Here is a 14,522-nt window from a genome sequence, read left to right as displayed (position 1 = left end):
GTTCAGACAAATATTAAGGTCAAGCATCTACGCAATCTTACCTTTTCCTTGCCACTGCTACCCATTTTCTGGAAGTACCCTCTGTGAAGGCAAGCATGCTCTGGTTTTTAATTTTCACGGAAAGAAGGTACTTATGCTCTACTCTCAGCCAAAACAACTTCATTAACCCTCCCCCTCTTGAACTCTGAAATTTCTTTCTCAGAAAATATAAGGAGGGCAGGTTGTCCTTTTAACTTCCTGTAAAAACAGGCCACAGAATGACTCAGAAGCATGTTCAAACTCAGGAATGTGAGCGTGCAACCAGAATCACCCCAATCATCTCATTACTTGGGTTACACAGAGAGCTGATGAACTCTAGTCCAGAGCATACAGCTCATGTGACTTCAGTTCCTTCCCTCTCTTGCCCATCAACAAAGCACTTTAATCAGCTGTAAACTTGTTCATTTTTAGCATTTCCTTGTTAGTTGTGTTGGGTTTGGGTGCGCTAGCATCTTTCCTTTAAAATAAAGTATTGCCTTTCCCTCCTTAGTTCTGGGGCCTGGCACTGACTGGGAAGAAGCAGCTGCAAATAGAATACATGAATTAGCATGATAATAGGCAAACTTCCACTACCAGCATTGGGTTTCTACCTGAAAGAGCCAAACATTGGTCAGCGCCAATTCTTGCTAAAACATGTATATGCTAGCTGCTACTGCTATCGCTGACCCTTCTGACCAGAGACGCACACACTGTTTACAGTGGGGGTGGGCTTTCAGTCCTCCACTTGCATGCCCAAATGCCATACTACAGATTTTGATGGAGGATTTACTAGTGGCCCAAACTCTAACCAGCAGAGAAACCTTTTGTTCTCTGGATACTCCGAAATGGCTTCAAGTATTCATCCTCTTCACTCACCCCACCTTTTCTACTGGAGCTCCTGTTTCAGACACTCATGAGCTAATGGGACAATGGAATGCTCCAGACTTCCTACCTCCATCCCCCTCTTAAGACAAGTTCTCAAAGTTATCCTCTCCTCTACAGAGCCTAATCTCTGGAAAGCCAGGCAGAAGTCAACCAGCTAATAAAATATGTAAATAAATGCTTTCTTAACTACGAGGAACACTAATGAAAAATGCTCAATATAGAAATAAGTTGCCCGTGGCCCCACAACACCAACAGCTTACTTTAGGAGGAGGAGAAAATCACTTCCAAGTAATAACAGCTTGAAGAAAAGCTCAAACACCTGTTCTACAAATCCTGAGGAGGAAAGCAAGAAATTGGGAGTGTCATTTCCCTGGCAGGAACACCAAAAAAAGAGCTCAAAACAGAATGTCAGGGCTTCTTGCTAGCGATAGTGCTATTGACAAATTGCTCCAAGAAAAAACAAATTACTGCAAACAGCATCAGTTGTGTAAAACTTACCAGATCATGCAGAAACAATAAAACAAAGAGCGAGGTGATGGGTGGTTCTTCCCCCTTTGTATGCAGTTCATTGTCTGTCTGAATAGAAATGACAAGCTCACGCTTAATTCATTAGGAGAGTCCTGCAGGGTGAAGTAGTGACTGATCACTACCATGGAGTTCAAACACAACTACCAGGAGTAATTGCCACCTCCTACGCTTTTGTTTCCTGTACAACAAATTATTTGACAGGTACTCCAACTGATGCCATGACCAAAAATGTTGCTCAAACAGGAAAAACTTGATTATTGAATACGATGCCAGGCAAAAGCTTGCTGTCTTAACAACCTGCTACTGCTTTGGGTAGGCATAGTACTCGAAAGGTTGAACCACAATGCCCTAGGCAGACTTAATACGAATCTGAAAGCTGGCAGCAAGTTCTGTCACTAAAATGCATATTTGAGGAATTGTTTATTCCAGGGATGGACCTATGGCTCTTCAGATGTGGCTAGACTCCCAGCTCCCATCAGACCCAGCCAGTGGCCAGGGACGATGGGATTTCCATTCCAAAAACATCTGGAAAGCCGCAGGTTCCTTGCTTTAGACATTGGCATATGCTTTTTGTTGTAGCTGTTTTGCATGCAAACAATGAGCAACAGAAGAATAAGATGGCAATCGGGTCTTTTCCTCAATGCCAAGAGAGCCTGGCATTGAGGCAAAAGCTCCTACTCTTTGTTTTGTCATGCCTGCTTCCTTGAGAAGCATAACCATGAGCCATGACTGTGGGTTGTATTCAACTAAATCCTACTCAGAGTAGACCCACTGAAATTAATCTACCAAAGTTAGCCATGTCTATTACCTTCTCTGACTTCTGGCTTTGCTGGCTGGGGTTTATGGAAGTCTGCAGTATCAAAGCTCCTCAGCCCCGCTTAAACAACCAGCCTCATTAAAGAAATTGTACATTTCTCCAGAGATGGCCACCTGCTATATTGACGTAACTGCCTAAAAGGTATCAGAACATACTACAAATCCACTCCTCTTCCCAGTGGGGGAGGAGTTGTGGTGGACCACGTGGCCACCCACTCCCCTCCGAGGGCGGGGGACGAAGTCCTGCATCCCCCGGAGGTTCCCAGCCATATCATTCGCCTGCCAGCAAATCTGCTGGCTGGGGGTGGGGGTGGCCGGGCCCTATTTAAACTGAGGCATGAGCCGGAGAGCTTCCTCTTGGCTCACTTCCTTGATCCCCCGCCCTCCCTCCCTATTCTCAGGTTTCGAATTTGGCCTTGCTATGGACCTCGGTTGGTTGCCGTTGAGGGGCCTGGTAGGAATTTTTCCACTTGGCAAATTGGATGCGAAAAGTATATTCAAAAAGCAGTGTGCAGTAAATCAAACTTAAGATCTTGGAGATGGCCCCTAAAAATCAATGAAATATTTAGTACGTATGTGAAATTCCCTTGCATTCCATTGTACAGAAATGGGTGGGAATTTGATTTTACTGTTCCACAGTTTCTGTACCCAATAGCCAGATCCTGTGTTTCTGATTTAAATCAATCAGCACAGCCAGCTTTTATCAAGTGGCATTAAGTTTTCAAGTGTTTCTGCTTTTGCAGACGTCAGGTAAAGCCTTTTGAAATATTTTTTTTAGTGTGGATGTTTAAAGGATTGTACAGCTTGACTGACAGAGGATATGAAAGAGAAGGTAATTATCTCAGGAGCATACTGGACTGTATCTCCTTTGCTATTCTTGTTCGACAAGGTTCTAGCTGTGGATCAGGTGCAATGCTCGCTCTCGGAATTTGCAGGAAAAGCTAAATACATAGCAGAAACTTTAGAATTTTCCCCTTCCTGCAAAGAGTGAAGGTTGAACTGGGGAGACCTTTGCACAAAGCTGTTAAATGCTTTTTTATGGCCTTAAATGCAGATATGAGAGGTCTCTGATGCTCAGCCTCACATTTGGATTTCCTACCTTCAACTATTCAAGAGAAGGTACTTTTGACAATATGACATTCGACAGCAGCCCACCCAACTCATTTTAGCGTGGTTTTCTGAGCTCCTTTTTTTTAGAAGCCAGAAAAAGAGTCCCCAGAACAAAGTGTGGGGTCAGTCTGCAAAAATCAGTTGCCCTGACTTGCTTTAGCAAAAGCACAGTTGGATACAACTCAAAGTGATTTAAACTGTGTTGATTTTGCATTAGTCATTTGTGCTTTTATGCAGGTTCACGATCTCCATGTGCTTTTCCTTATACGATGGATTAAAAATGAGACAAAACAAGCAAAAATTGCTTTTTTTTATTATTTGGCTAATACAGCAGTATTTTGTCACTTGCCTGCAGTCTCGATCAGGGTGAATCATTCCTGTGATGCTGGAAAATTATGGAATGCAGTGTGACAGGTTTCAATTCTCCAATGATATTTGAGTGCCCTGGTGCTGGTTGCAAGGCTTTCATTTTTTATGGAAAGGGAGCGCTCGTTTTGCAAAGAGAAACGTTCCAAGTGTCTGTAGAGAGAAAGGAAGAGACAAGCTTTGGCTGTTTATAATGCCTAAAGGACCAAATACGCAAGAAACGACACACAATTAAACAAACCCTGCTTTAATGTTTCATGACATATTTTATTATGAAAGAACCCAGCAAAACTTTTCAACTTGAGTTACATTGAAGTTCTCAAGCAATGCAACAGACACAAACAATTCATTTTTCGAATTGTGATTTCAACAGAGGATTCTGAATGTGGCAGACAAGGCAGGGCTTGAATTATAGGGGCAGGGAAGCCCCCTTAGCTTTTACAACAGTCCCCTTTTACCTACTATTTTTAAAATGCTACGATTTGACTGTGGGTTTCATTAATGGCCCTCCTAACTTCCCCCCATAGCAGGGATGCGGGTGGCGCTGTGGGTTAAAGCCTCAGTGCCTAGGGCTTGCCGATCGAAAGGTCGGCGGTTCGAATCCCCGCGGCGGGGTGCGCTCCCGCTGTTCGGTCCCAGCACCTGCCAACCTAGCAGTTTGAAAGCACTCTCGGGTGCAAGTAGATAAATAGGGACCGCTTACTAGCGGGAAGGTACACGGCGTTTCCGTGTGCAGCTCTGGCTCGCCAGAGCAGCGATGTCACGCTGGCCACGTGACCCGGAAGTGTCTTCGGACAGCGCTGGCCCCCGGCCTCTTTGAGTGAGATGGGCACACAACCCTAGAGTCTGTCAAGACTGGCCCGTACGGGCAGGGGTACCTTTACCTTTACCTTTTTAACTTCCCCCATAATTTTGATAGGGGAAGGCAGGTTTGTTGCATTTGTTTCAGACACACTGGAATTTTATTTTTAAAGATGCAATTATACACTAGTTCACAGCTGTGCTGACTTGCCTTGTGAAAACGCAAGCACAGCGATACCCATAGAGTTCCATGCAAAACAAAAGGGAACAATTAAAAACCACACAACTAAAAGGCAAGAATTAGCATCTGGGAGTTTTATTTAAAGTTCCAAAGGTGGCAATTTGACCAGGGCCCAAATGCCTGCCATCGGCTCATTGGGCACACACAAACACACCCTGCCTCCTAAAGCTTTGAAGGATACCGGAAATAGTTTTGTAATGTTGTGGAGGAATTTTGGAGGAGAGAAACACGCATGGCTTGTTAGCTTTAAGTAGCTGAGGTATGCGAAGTGAAGTTACTCAGCAGTAGTGCAAACTGTCAGGGGCTTATTGTTAGAAGCATTCCTGACAGAGATGGAAGAAACAACAACTCAGAAATCAGAGCAAATTGAAGTCACAAGATGTAGCACATAGCACCAGTAGGCATGGGCGACAGAAGGGATGAGACAGGGGTACGAAAGAATGTTATTACTGTGAGGTTATCTCTTATAAGACTTTACTTGCAATTACAGATAGTTTTTAGAGGTCCTAGGGGCCAGTAGTTTGTTGTTGTTATTTGAAGAGGCCAGGCACCCTCACTGTTCAGAGGGCTTCCCCCACCCCCCAGTCTTTGCTGACCTTCATTCTGAGGAAACTGAACTCTGAACCCCATAACAAGCCCACCTCAGACTGTAGGGAAGCTCAGAGTTTCAGTTGCCTTCTCAGACACACTCCCAGCCTAAGTCTGTGCTCAGCTGCATGCTGAAGCCTTGTGCGCCACTGATTTGCATCCAGATGCATAATCTCGTTAAGACATTCAAAGCCCTCTAGTACATTTCCCAAACAAAATCAGAGGAAGGTGTGCATCATTAGGAAACAGTTTGCATAATACGTAAATTATGCAACACAGATCTACACTAACCCTATTCATATGCAAGTAAGAGTACAGTATGGGGCAGGGGAGACAATTCTGTTCTGGTGCCAAGCCTGCCTCACCTCTGCTCATACCAGCCTAGCAACCTGGCACTCCTCTGCACATTAGAACTGACGTATCAGCTATGCTTACGAGCACAAAGTCCAATATGCATAGGCCAAATCATATGCAATCTTGACCTGGCATAATTAGGGAGAAAGGACTGCAGGCTATTGAACCTACTCTTTCCACAGCACATCGTGCAAACCATTTTCTTGAAGGTATGTATAGCTAGAAAGAATTATTGAATAGGAGCATAAGAAGCTGCCTTATATTGAGTCAGACCATTGGCCCACTGAGCACAGTTGCAGTGGCCGGCAGCAGCCCTCCAGGACTGCAGGCAGAATTCAGCCAACAACTGAACCTGGAATCTTCTGCATGCATAGAAGACGCTCTGACCCTTCCCCATCATTTCTAGACAAACGAGCTTTGGTTTTTAAGTCCTTAATTTTAAAAACAAGAGGATTTTATTTTTCTGCTGTCTGCATTTAAATACTTTAAGATTTTGGAAATGGTACCCAAACCTTCGCCCAATATATGGCGGAGAACAGGTTTGCTGTGAGACAGAGCTGGTCCTACCATTAGGCAGAGGGAGGCAACTGCCTCAGGCAGCTGATTTGCGGTATCATGAAAGGGGAGCATATAGTTAGCTATGAAATTTACTGTTGCTGTATTTTTACAGTCAGGAAGGGATTGCACAAATACTCGATTGTGAAATTTTCTGTCTCAGCCACCTTGGATACCAAACGGCATGACTCTTGAGGGAGATTGAAGATCATTTGCTGCTGCACCTCAGGTAGTAACATGTCTTGGACCCGCCCTACTGTACATACATATTCAGATCATATTGCTTAATGCTTAAAAGCAGTAAGGCTTCAAAGCTTTAATCAAGTGCGGTTTGAATGAAGGCCAAATTTTGAATGTACAAATAAAGCCACTGGACCCACATTTGTACATATTACGTTAACAATGTAAGCCATCTCCTTCCTTAGCTATCTGGAAGCATTTTGAAAAGAATCATTAAGTGCACGAGAATATATATTTGTTTTGTACCCAACAAGGAAGACTAAAGCACTGCTTCTCAAACAGGAACTTTTCATGAGATAAGAAAAGTTATTTATACAAGTACATTATTCCTAGTGATGGCTGCTTCCCTGTTCCATCAGACTCAAGAGCCCATTGGACTTGAATGATTGAGATTCAATCATTCGGCAAAGTAGCAAGTTTGAAAAGGACTGTCACTTTTCACTCTGTCTCTATTATAGCGCTCGCCTATTCCTGTTATCAACGTATCCAAAGCGAGTTATTAAAGTCTCTTTTCACTAGGAATTACCAGGGCTTCTGCCTGTTTATTAAACTGAACTCTCTAATCCCTCAGTCACTGAACATTTAGTCATAATTTGTTCCCACTTTGAGAGCTGCAGTACAATGTGATGTACTGTGGAATGAGAAAAGTAATCTTTTTTCGCCAGCTGCTATCCTTCTGTTTTCCGTCTTTGAATTTATGGATTGAGCTGTTTCCTACCAAATACCAAGGTAGATCAGGTCTACCTTGATGCAGGTTTAATCTGTAGGGGCTCTTTGATTGACTGCTAATCTTCAGACAAGGCTAGTCCTGGCCCTGTGCTTACATTATAAGCTCAAGTTTCAAGGGCAGTTGAAAAAAGAAGAGTCACTGCCACACTAGATATTTATGTAATGATGTCCTTTAAAAATCCTAGTAAATGGCAGTTCTACAGTGTTGTAAGTCCAGAGTCTCTTGAGCAAAACAATTCTTTATAATTATTTCAACCCTTTGCAAATCAAATATTGAAAGAAAAAAAGAAAAAAATTGCCGGAGACAAACTGGCTCGTCTGAATAGGCAACATGTGCTAAAAACCAAAACCTCTTCTGCTAGTGAAACAAGACATTATACAGAAGTTCTTATGTGCAAAGGGCCCAATTTGGAAGTGGGGTTTCCACGAATTAAATGTAAATTCACCTACAGAGCACCTATATTTTTAGCCAACTCCCTAGTTCTAGTGACTACGGCTATAATTGTGTATTTATTTATTTAAAATGTACCCTACTTCTCCCCTCCACAAAACAACCAACTGCGATCCAACACAAATGATCAAACTAGAGACAGCAGCCAAAACAACAGCAAATTGCAGGTCTCAGAATCAACACATCAAGCAGTAACAGACTCAAAAGCTTATTTAAACATGAATCTTTTCAATTAACAGTGTTTAATTAAAGAGAGGGTGATAGCCTAATCTCTTGAGAGATAGTTTTCCACTTTTGGGGCATCACCACAGAAAAAGCCCTAGTGCACATTAATCAAATGAGATGGTCTCCTATGTATGCAGAGTGCAAGGTTTGTGAACATTTTTGTAATGCCACCCATAAACAACTTTTGCAGCTAAAATTTTACACATCCCCAAAATTCAACATGGCACTAGTCCCACCCCCAGACTGGTAAATTTTCTGTTCTCTCCAATGCAGACTTACCTGGAAGTTAGTCCCCCTGAATTCAGTAGGACTGCTTACTTCTGAGTAGACATGTATACAATTGGAGGGCATGTATAGCTCTGTGACTGGGTCAAAGGTTACATAAGAACAGGCAAGTCCAGTGGCCTGGACAAATCAGTGGCTAAAGAAACAACAGGGTTGGAAAATATAAAATAGTTCAGATATGCTTTTCATCCTTTCCCTTCCCCGTTTCGTTTTCTAAAATGTCCTTTTAAAATAAGTGTTCTTTCATTTAATCATACTCTGCTTGATGAAACAGCTCATTGAATCACAAGTGCCATCATAGTGTATGTGCAGGCTGCTTTATAAATATAATTATTGTTATTTATTATTCATAATCACAGTGCATGATTATGCCACTTGAATAGAGAGAGTATATCTGGGTATGTGCATTTTTAATTTTATTTTTGTATTTAAGATTTCATTTCCACGGGAGCTGTCATATTACTGGGTCAGTTTCTTGCTACCTAACCACGTGTGGCTTAGTTCAAGTTTATTAACAATAATCCCTGATTAGGTTGCCCCTAATCGTCTTATATTCAGAGATTTGTCTATAACACAAACACATAACTGTTTATTTTGAGATTGTGGAAATCTAGGGCTACCTTGCTTGATCAAAAGCAGAATTCTGAGCTGCTTCTCACTGTGGTAAGTACAATCTTAAAAAAGAATACCACGGAGCAATAGCTTATTAAAATATAGTATATCTATTGTTTATTGTGTCTGTATTTATTTTGTCCTTCCCAAAGAGTATATCTGTATTTTTGGGGTTTTTTGTGCATTGTTAGTTTTCCATATTCCCTCAGAAAAGCCACACTGGTGCAAGCATGCCAGAGGCTGATGAGAGCCAAAGTATATGGAAGGGACCAGCATAACAAAGGCGTATTACAAATTATGATCAAAGACCTGCCTTGTTGTTACTTTCAGAAAGCTTTTCTTCAGCTAGTCAGAGCAAAGTCAAGTATCACTGCTGCTTCAGGTGTGGTTTAAAAGTGACATCCTAAGGCAGGGATGGGGAACCTTTTTTCTTTTTAAGATAGAAGACCTTCCCAGCAACCCCACTTGCCAGTGATGGGCAGGGCCAGAGACAGGGTCGAGAAATGAAGGTCAAGTTTAGCTATCCTCCATCTAAGCAAGCAAGAATTCAAGCATACGTTCCACCCAGGTGAAAACACTTGAGGACGCTGCAAGCCAATGTCAATGTGGCTCATGAAGAGCAGGTGCTAACGAAGGCGTCGTGACACCCAGGGCGGGTTGTTGCTACATAGGGCGCATGTGCAATGTCGTTATGTACGACGCATGCGCTGTACGTAGTGATGCCGCACACGCGCTGTACATAGCAGTTTGCCGGCAGCAGCGCTCTAGCGCCGTATGGACGGTGCCGGGATCTTCTGCTTGCAGCTACAGCCGCGAACGGAGGATCCTCCATTCGCAGCTGTAGCGGCAATGGAGGGATCCCACCACCATCCGTACGGTGCTCTAGCAGCGGCAAACCACTATGTGCAGTGCATGTGTGGCGTCACTACATACAGTGCATGCGTCGTATGTAGAGACGCCACACATGCGCTGTACTTAGTGGTTTGCCGGCGGTGCTGCTCCAGCGCCGTACAGGCGGTGTCGGGATCCTCCTATCACGGCTGTAGCGGTGACAGAGGGATCCCACCGCCATCCGTACAGCGCTCGAGTGGCACTGGTGGCAAACTGCTATGTACAGTGCATATGTGGTGTCGTTATGTGCGACACATGCGTGTGACGCCGCACATGTGCTGTACATAGTGGCTTGCCACCAGCACTGGGATCCTCTGCTTGTGGCTGCAGCCGCCAACGGAGGATCCTCCAAATGTGGCTGCAGTGGCACAATGGCTGCTCCCGCCGCAATGCCCAAGCCAGGGCAAGCACCCCGTGGGGTACCGCCTTGTCACCCTCCCAGATGTGGAACCCGGGGCGCACTGCCCCCCCCCCCCCGACCCCCGTTGCGATGCCACTGGTAAAGAGGGCTGTGTAGCTGGGGAGGAAATGTAGCCTAGAAAAAGTTCCAAGGGCCATACAAAGAGATATCGAAGGCCACATCAGGCCTCACCGCCTGTGATTCCCTTCCCATTGAAAAGTGGCACTGGTTAATCAATGGCTGCCCTCTTCTTCCTCTTTCAGGCAGGAGGGAGCCTTAGCTCAGCAGGAGAGCACATGTTTTGCATGCTCTTCTAGTTAAAGGATCTCGAAGGGAAAGACGCATGCCTGGGACCTTGGGGTACTGCTGTCAGTGAAGGCATTTAATCATTTGGGTGTTGTTTTTAAAGTGAGCATAAGGCTACGATTAAGCTGTTAAACAGGCCTAAAACAATGGAGCAAGGAATCTGCTCATTGGAAGCAGAATCTCTCCCTTCTACATCATCAGAAAACATATGGGACAGTCCAACACCTATACTCTTTCATCCAAAGAGTTTTCCCACCCCTTTTCTTGTAGTAAATTATCCCAAAGAAGTGGGTCTCTCAGCAGTGCTCTTTTCAGCTGAGCACCTAGACTAAATTCTCTCTAAAGATCTTAAAGATTTCCCAAACCCTTCTCAGAAGTGGTAGGGTTAAGGATTTTGGAGGCTTTAATTAGCTTCATTCCAGAGTTTATATATTTCTTGAGATTACTTTGAGGCGGCTAAACCTCCAGTTCAGCCGTTCCTAAGTACCTTGTGCTAATCTTCCACCAGAAGTGCTCATTGTTTGCCCCAAATTCCAGGAGCTTTATGGGAAATAAGTTAGCACATTCAAATCAAATCGGTGCACTAATGATTTCCTGTGAAACATGCCTACCTACAAGCAGCATTCAATAAGAATCTTTCGTTGCTCTGTTGTATATGTGACCTACAGCCCGATCCTTTGCGTGTTAACTCACAACTGAGGTCTCCTTGTCGAACTGTTTACCTCATGCTTTTACAAATTTGAATGCCTTTGAAATGTTACAAATAAGTTGCAGTTGAGGGCCAACCTGAATAAAACATTGTAAGACAGGTAAGCCCCACCCCAAATTATTGATCACATGACGTGACACATGCATACCATTTGAATGACAATGCCCATCAACTTTTTTGGGGGTGGGGAAAGTGGCCCCCTCAAATATTTCAAGGGGGGGGGGACCTCAGACCCTAGGAGTTGGTTCCTATGGCCATGTGATAAAACTCGGGTATCTCTTTTTTCCTTTTTGCTGTACAATTTTGGTGCGGCACTATGTAAACAATTCAACTGACATCTGAGACTGGAAGGAAAGACCTAATAGGATGCCTAATAGGCCATTCAGCATCTTTTTCCCCCTCCCTGCTTCCCCAAATACTTGTGAATTCTTTTTCATCCAAAGCTTCCAGAGCACTTTGCAGACTTGGCAGCAGGCATTTATAGAATGACCTCGCCACAAGGGATGGTGTGTGTTTTTTCTCCCCCTCCTCCTTGGTTAGCAGTTAGTTTATGCCCTTAGGAATGAGACTTCATGCTCACTCCAAGATTTTAAAACACACTTACATAATCACAGTACTTCTTGTTAACTATTTAAACATCCCACCCAGCCCTGTGACAAGACTATGCTGGTGTGTATATATAGGATGGTGAAGGAAATCTCTTTGTCCTCCTAACTTCCCATTCCTTAATATTTGCTCTGGGCTGATCCAAGATGCAAACCCCAGAATGCTCATTTTATTGCCTGCTCCACCCTCCTGCTTATCTCCACTTCACATAGGTCAATAAAATAAGGTGTCACATCTGCAACATACTTTTAAAGCACTCTTATACCAGTCATGGCTTCCACCAAAAGAATCCTGGGAACTGTAGTTTGTTAATGGTGCTGAGAATTCTTAGGAGGTTCTTCACAGAGCTCCTTGACCAGCTGTGGAAAATCTCCACATAGCTACACCTCTGTTCAGGTAAACTCCATTTGCAAAGCATGAGTTTCTAGACACTAACTTGCTCCTTGTTCATGTTTTGACTTAATGCACGAAATAAGGAAGGTACTGGGTACGGGAGAGGCAAGTTAACCCTGTAGGGCCAGACATGTTGGGGGGCAAGATATTGGAGGTCTAGGGGAATCCTTGGGCCCTGGAATATCATATTGCCAATACTCACAGCTCATAGGTTCCTAATTGCAGAACAAGACAGCAGTCAATATCTAACCTCCTTCTGCCTGCTTGCTTCCAAAATCTCACTGATTGCCTAAGAAAACCTCCTAGCCAGATTTCAGAGCTGTCTTTAGCTGACATGACTCGACCTCAGACTTGGTGTCGGCTGTCCTATGGTATCAGATGACATTCTGTTTTTTGTTTTGTTTCTACCTCTCTTGTCCCTAAAGAGATGTCTTCTTTCCGCTCCCTTTGTACCAGCAAGTATCTGATATTCACTTCTGACATTGTCAGGTTGATTTATCTTAACTGGACCAGAAGAATTTTCTGCGACACTTCCCTGTGGGATGTCTCATTGTGCCCTGTAATGATAACTTTCTGCATCCTTTTCAGTTGGGACCTCAACAGGGTTGGAAGATGGCAATGCCTTCCTAACCCACTGTAGCTTCCCTTTACAGAGACCCTGGCTGCGTGTCACCTCATCACATGAAACTGTTCTGAAGAAGAGCAAGACTCTGACTGTTGAGAATTATGTAGGTTCTTCAAGGAGAAAGTTGGAAGGGATTGTAGACCCATTGATCACCTTTCTCCAGTATTCATTCATGTTTCTTGTAGGTCCACTAACCACCTTTCTCCGTTGTTGACACTTATCTCTCTCTCAGTTAGTGGCTATTTTTTCTGAGTTTTTGGGAAGAGCAACCACAATCAGCTGCCAATGAAAGAAAAGATAAAGAAGAGATGGAACAGATAGCTGTACAATCCCCTCTAGCTTCCTCTGGCTGTCTTTGAGGGAGCCATTAGAATTCTCAGTAGTCAAGTCTGGTCCATACAAGCAACAAAAGGCCTCTCAAAGAAAGGGGCAGTGAGACTGCACCCATGGCCCCATTCCACAGTTATGTGACATTGGCCCCAATCTTGATGAGGCATGGCTTTCCCTGGGGTTATGCAAAAAGGACCCTGTCATGTGTATCCTGGAAGTCACTAAGGCCATACCCTCACTGAGGTCATGTCCGTATTTTCAGCATTGAAAATATGGACATCCTAAGGAAAAGTGGGACATTCCATGATTAAATAAGAAAAATATTGTAAGTAGGGGTTGGAGGGAGAGAGAGAGAGAGAGAGAGAGAGAGAGAGAGAGAGAGAGAGATTGTACCCAAAGGGTTTTTTTTTTCTCTTATTGGCAGGTGCCCCACATTTGATTCCCAGTAAAATACAACAGAACAATTTTTTATATGTCTTTTTAAAGCATTCAAATAAATGGCAACAAGCACAATGTCATGGGGAGCCAGACTTGAGTATTCAAAAATGATAAACACACACATGAAATGAATGGACTTGGGAGCTTGTGTCTGTCTACCGAGCTGAACTTGATCATAGATAAAATGCAAGCTCCCAAGACTTGAATGCCTGTAGATGTGTGAGTGGCTGCCACAGCAGCATTTAGTGTTCACAAACCTTAAACTGCAGTTTGACAGAGGGCAGCTAACTGCCAAGTATGAATTTGCTCATGCACCTAATGGGGCATTTGAATGCCACCTGCGCCCACCTCACTCCTGCCAAAGTAATAATTCCAGACATATGATATAAACTATAATGCTTCCATCCCCAATTCTGTTTACTGCGTTTCACAGAATTCAAGCGGCTGCTATAGGGATATCTTTATCCTGGCAGCATCATACTTTCCCATTGAATTTGACAAGATAGCATCTATATACTCAAGACTCAAACATTACAATTCTCTTAGGTGTTATCTGGGAGAAGGCCCAATCTGAAACAGCTACTGACCAACTGCAGAGGTGCTATTTAAGAAGGCCAAAGGATATGGAGCTAGAAAAAAATGACCTCTCCTTTTTTGCAAGTTAGGCACAATCCTACACATGTTGACTCAGCAAGCAAACCCTACTGTGTACTGTGAGGCTTGCTCCTACATAAGTGTGACTGGAATCAAATCTTGACTCTTGCATATATCTCAAAGCAGGCCTTTCACCCATGTGAAATGATCCCCCTACTGATTTCAAAATTAGCATCTCCGATCAGCAGAACTTGACCAAGCAACAGTTAGGGAAAAAACCCCAAATCTAGCTCTGGCCCTCCATCAACTTTGGCATTCCTGGTCCTAATAATGTCATACCGTCAACAGCTCATTCACCTGCATGCTTTCAGCAGATTACATCGGCCAAAAAAGTATGCATCTTCCACAATAAACAGCTGCCTCCTA

The 14,522-nt window shown here is 43.7% G+C and overlaps 1 protein-coding gene across 1 annotated transcript in view; it reads right to left on the bottom strand.

Annotated features, from left to right (window-relative positions):
* Positions 1–14,522, bottom strand: part of LOC310676126 (uncharacterized protein) — a 48,526-nt gene that overhangs the window by 5,700 nt on the left and 28,304 nt on the right. The window contains exons 4-6 of the mRNA XM_083437510.1: positions 3,703–3,876; positions 1,164–1,475; positions 42–81 (exon numbers count right to left, since the gene is read on the bottom strand). Coding sequence (XP_083293636.1) covers positions 3,729–3,876 — 148 coding nt within the window. The 3' untranslated portion in view covers positions 42–81; positions 1,164–1,475; positions 3,703–3,728. The remainder of the gene's footprint in view (positions 1–41; positions 82–1,163; positions 1,476–3,702; positions 3,877–14,522) is intronic.

The sequence above is a fragment of the Podarcis tiliguerta genome, assembly GCF_965153285.1.
Source record: "Podarcis tiliguerta genome assembly, chromosome: 4".
Lineage (NCBI taxonomy): Eukaryota > Metazoa > Chordata > Lepidosauria > Squamata > Lacertidae > Podarcis > Podarcis tiliguerta.
The sequence above is the reverse complement of the archived record's forward strand: the minus strand, read 5'-3'. Positions and strand labels throughout refer to the sequence as shown.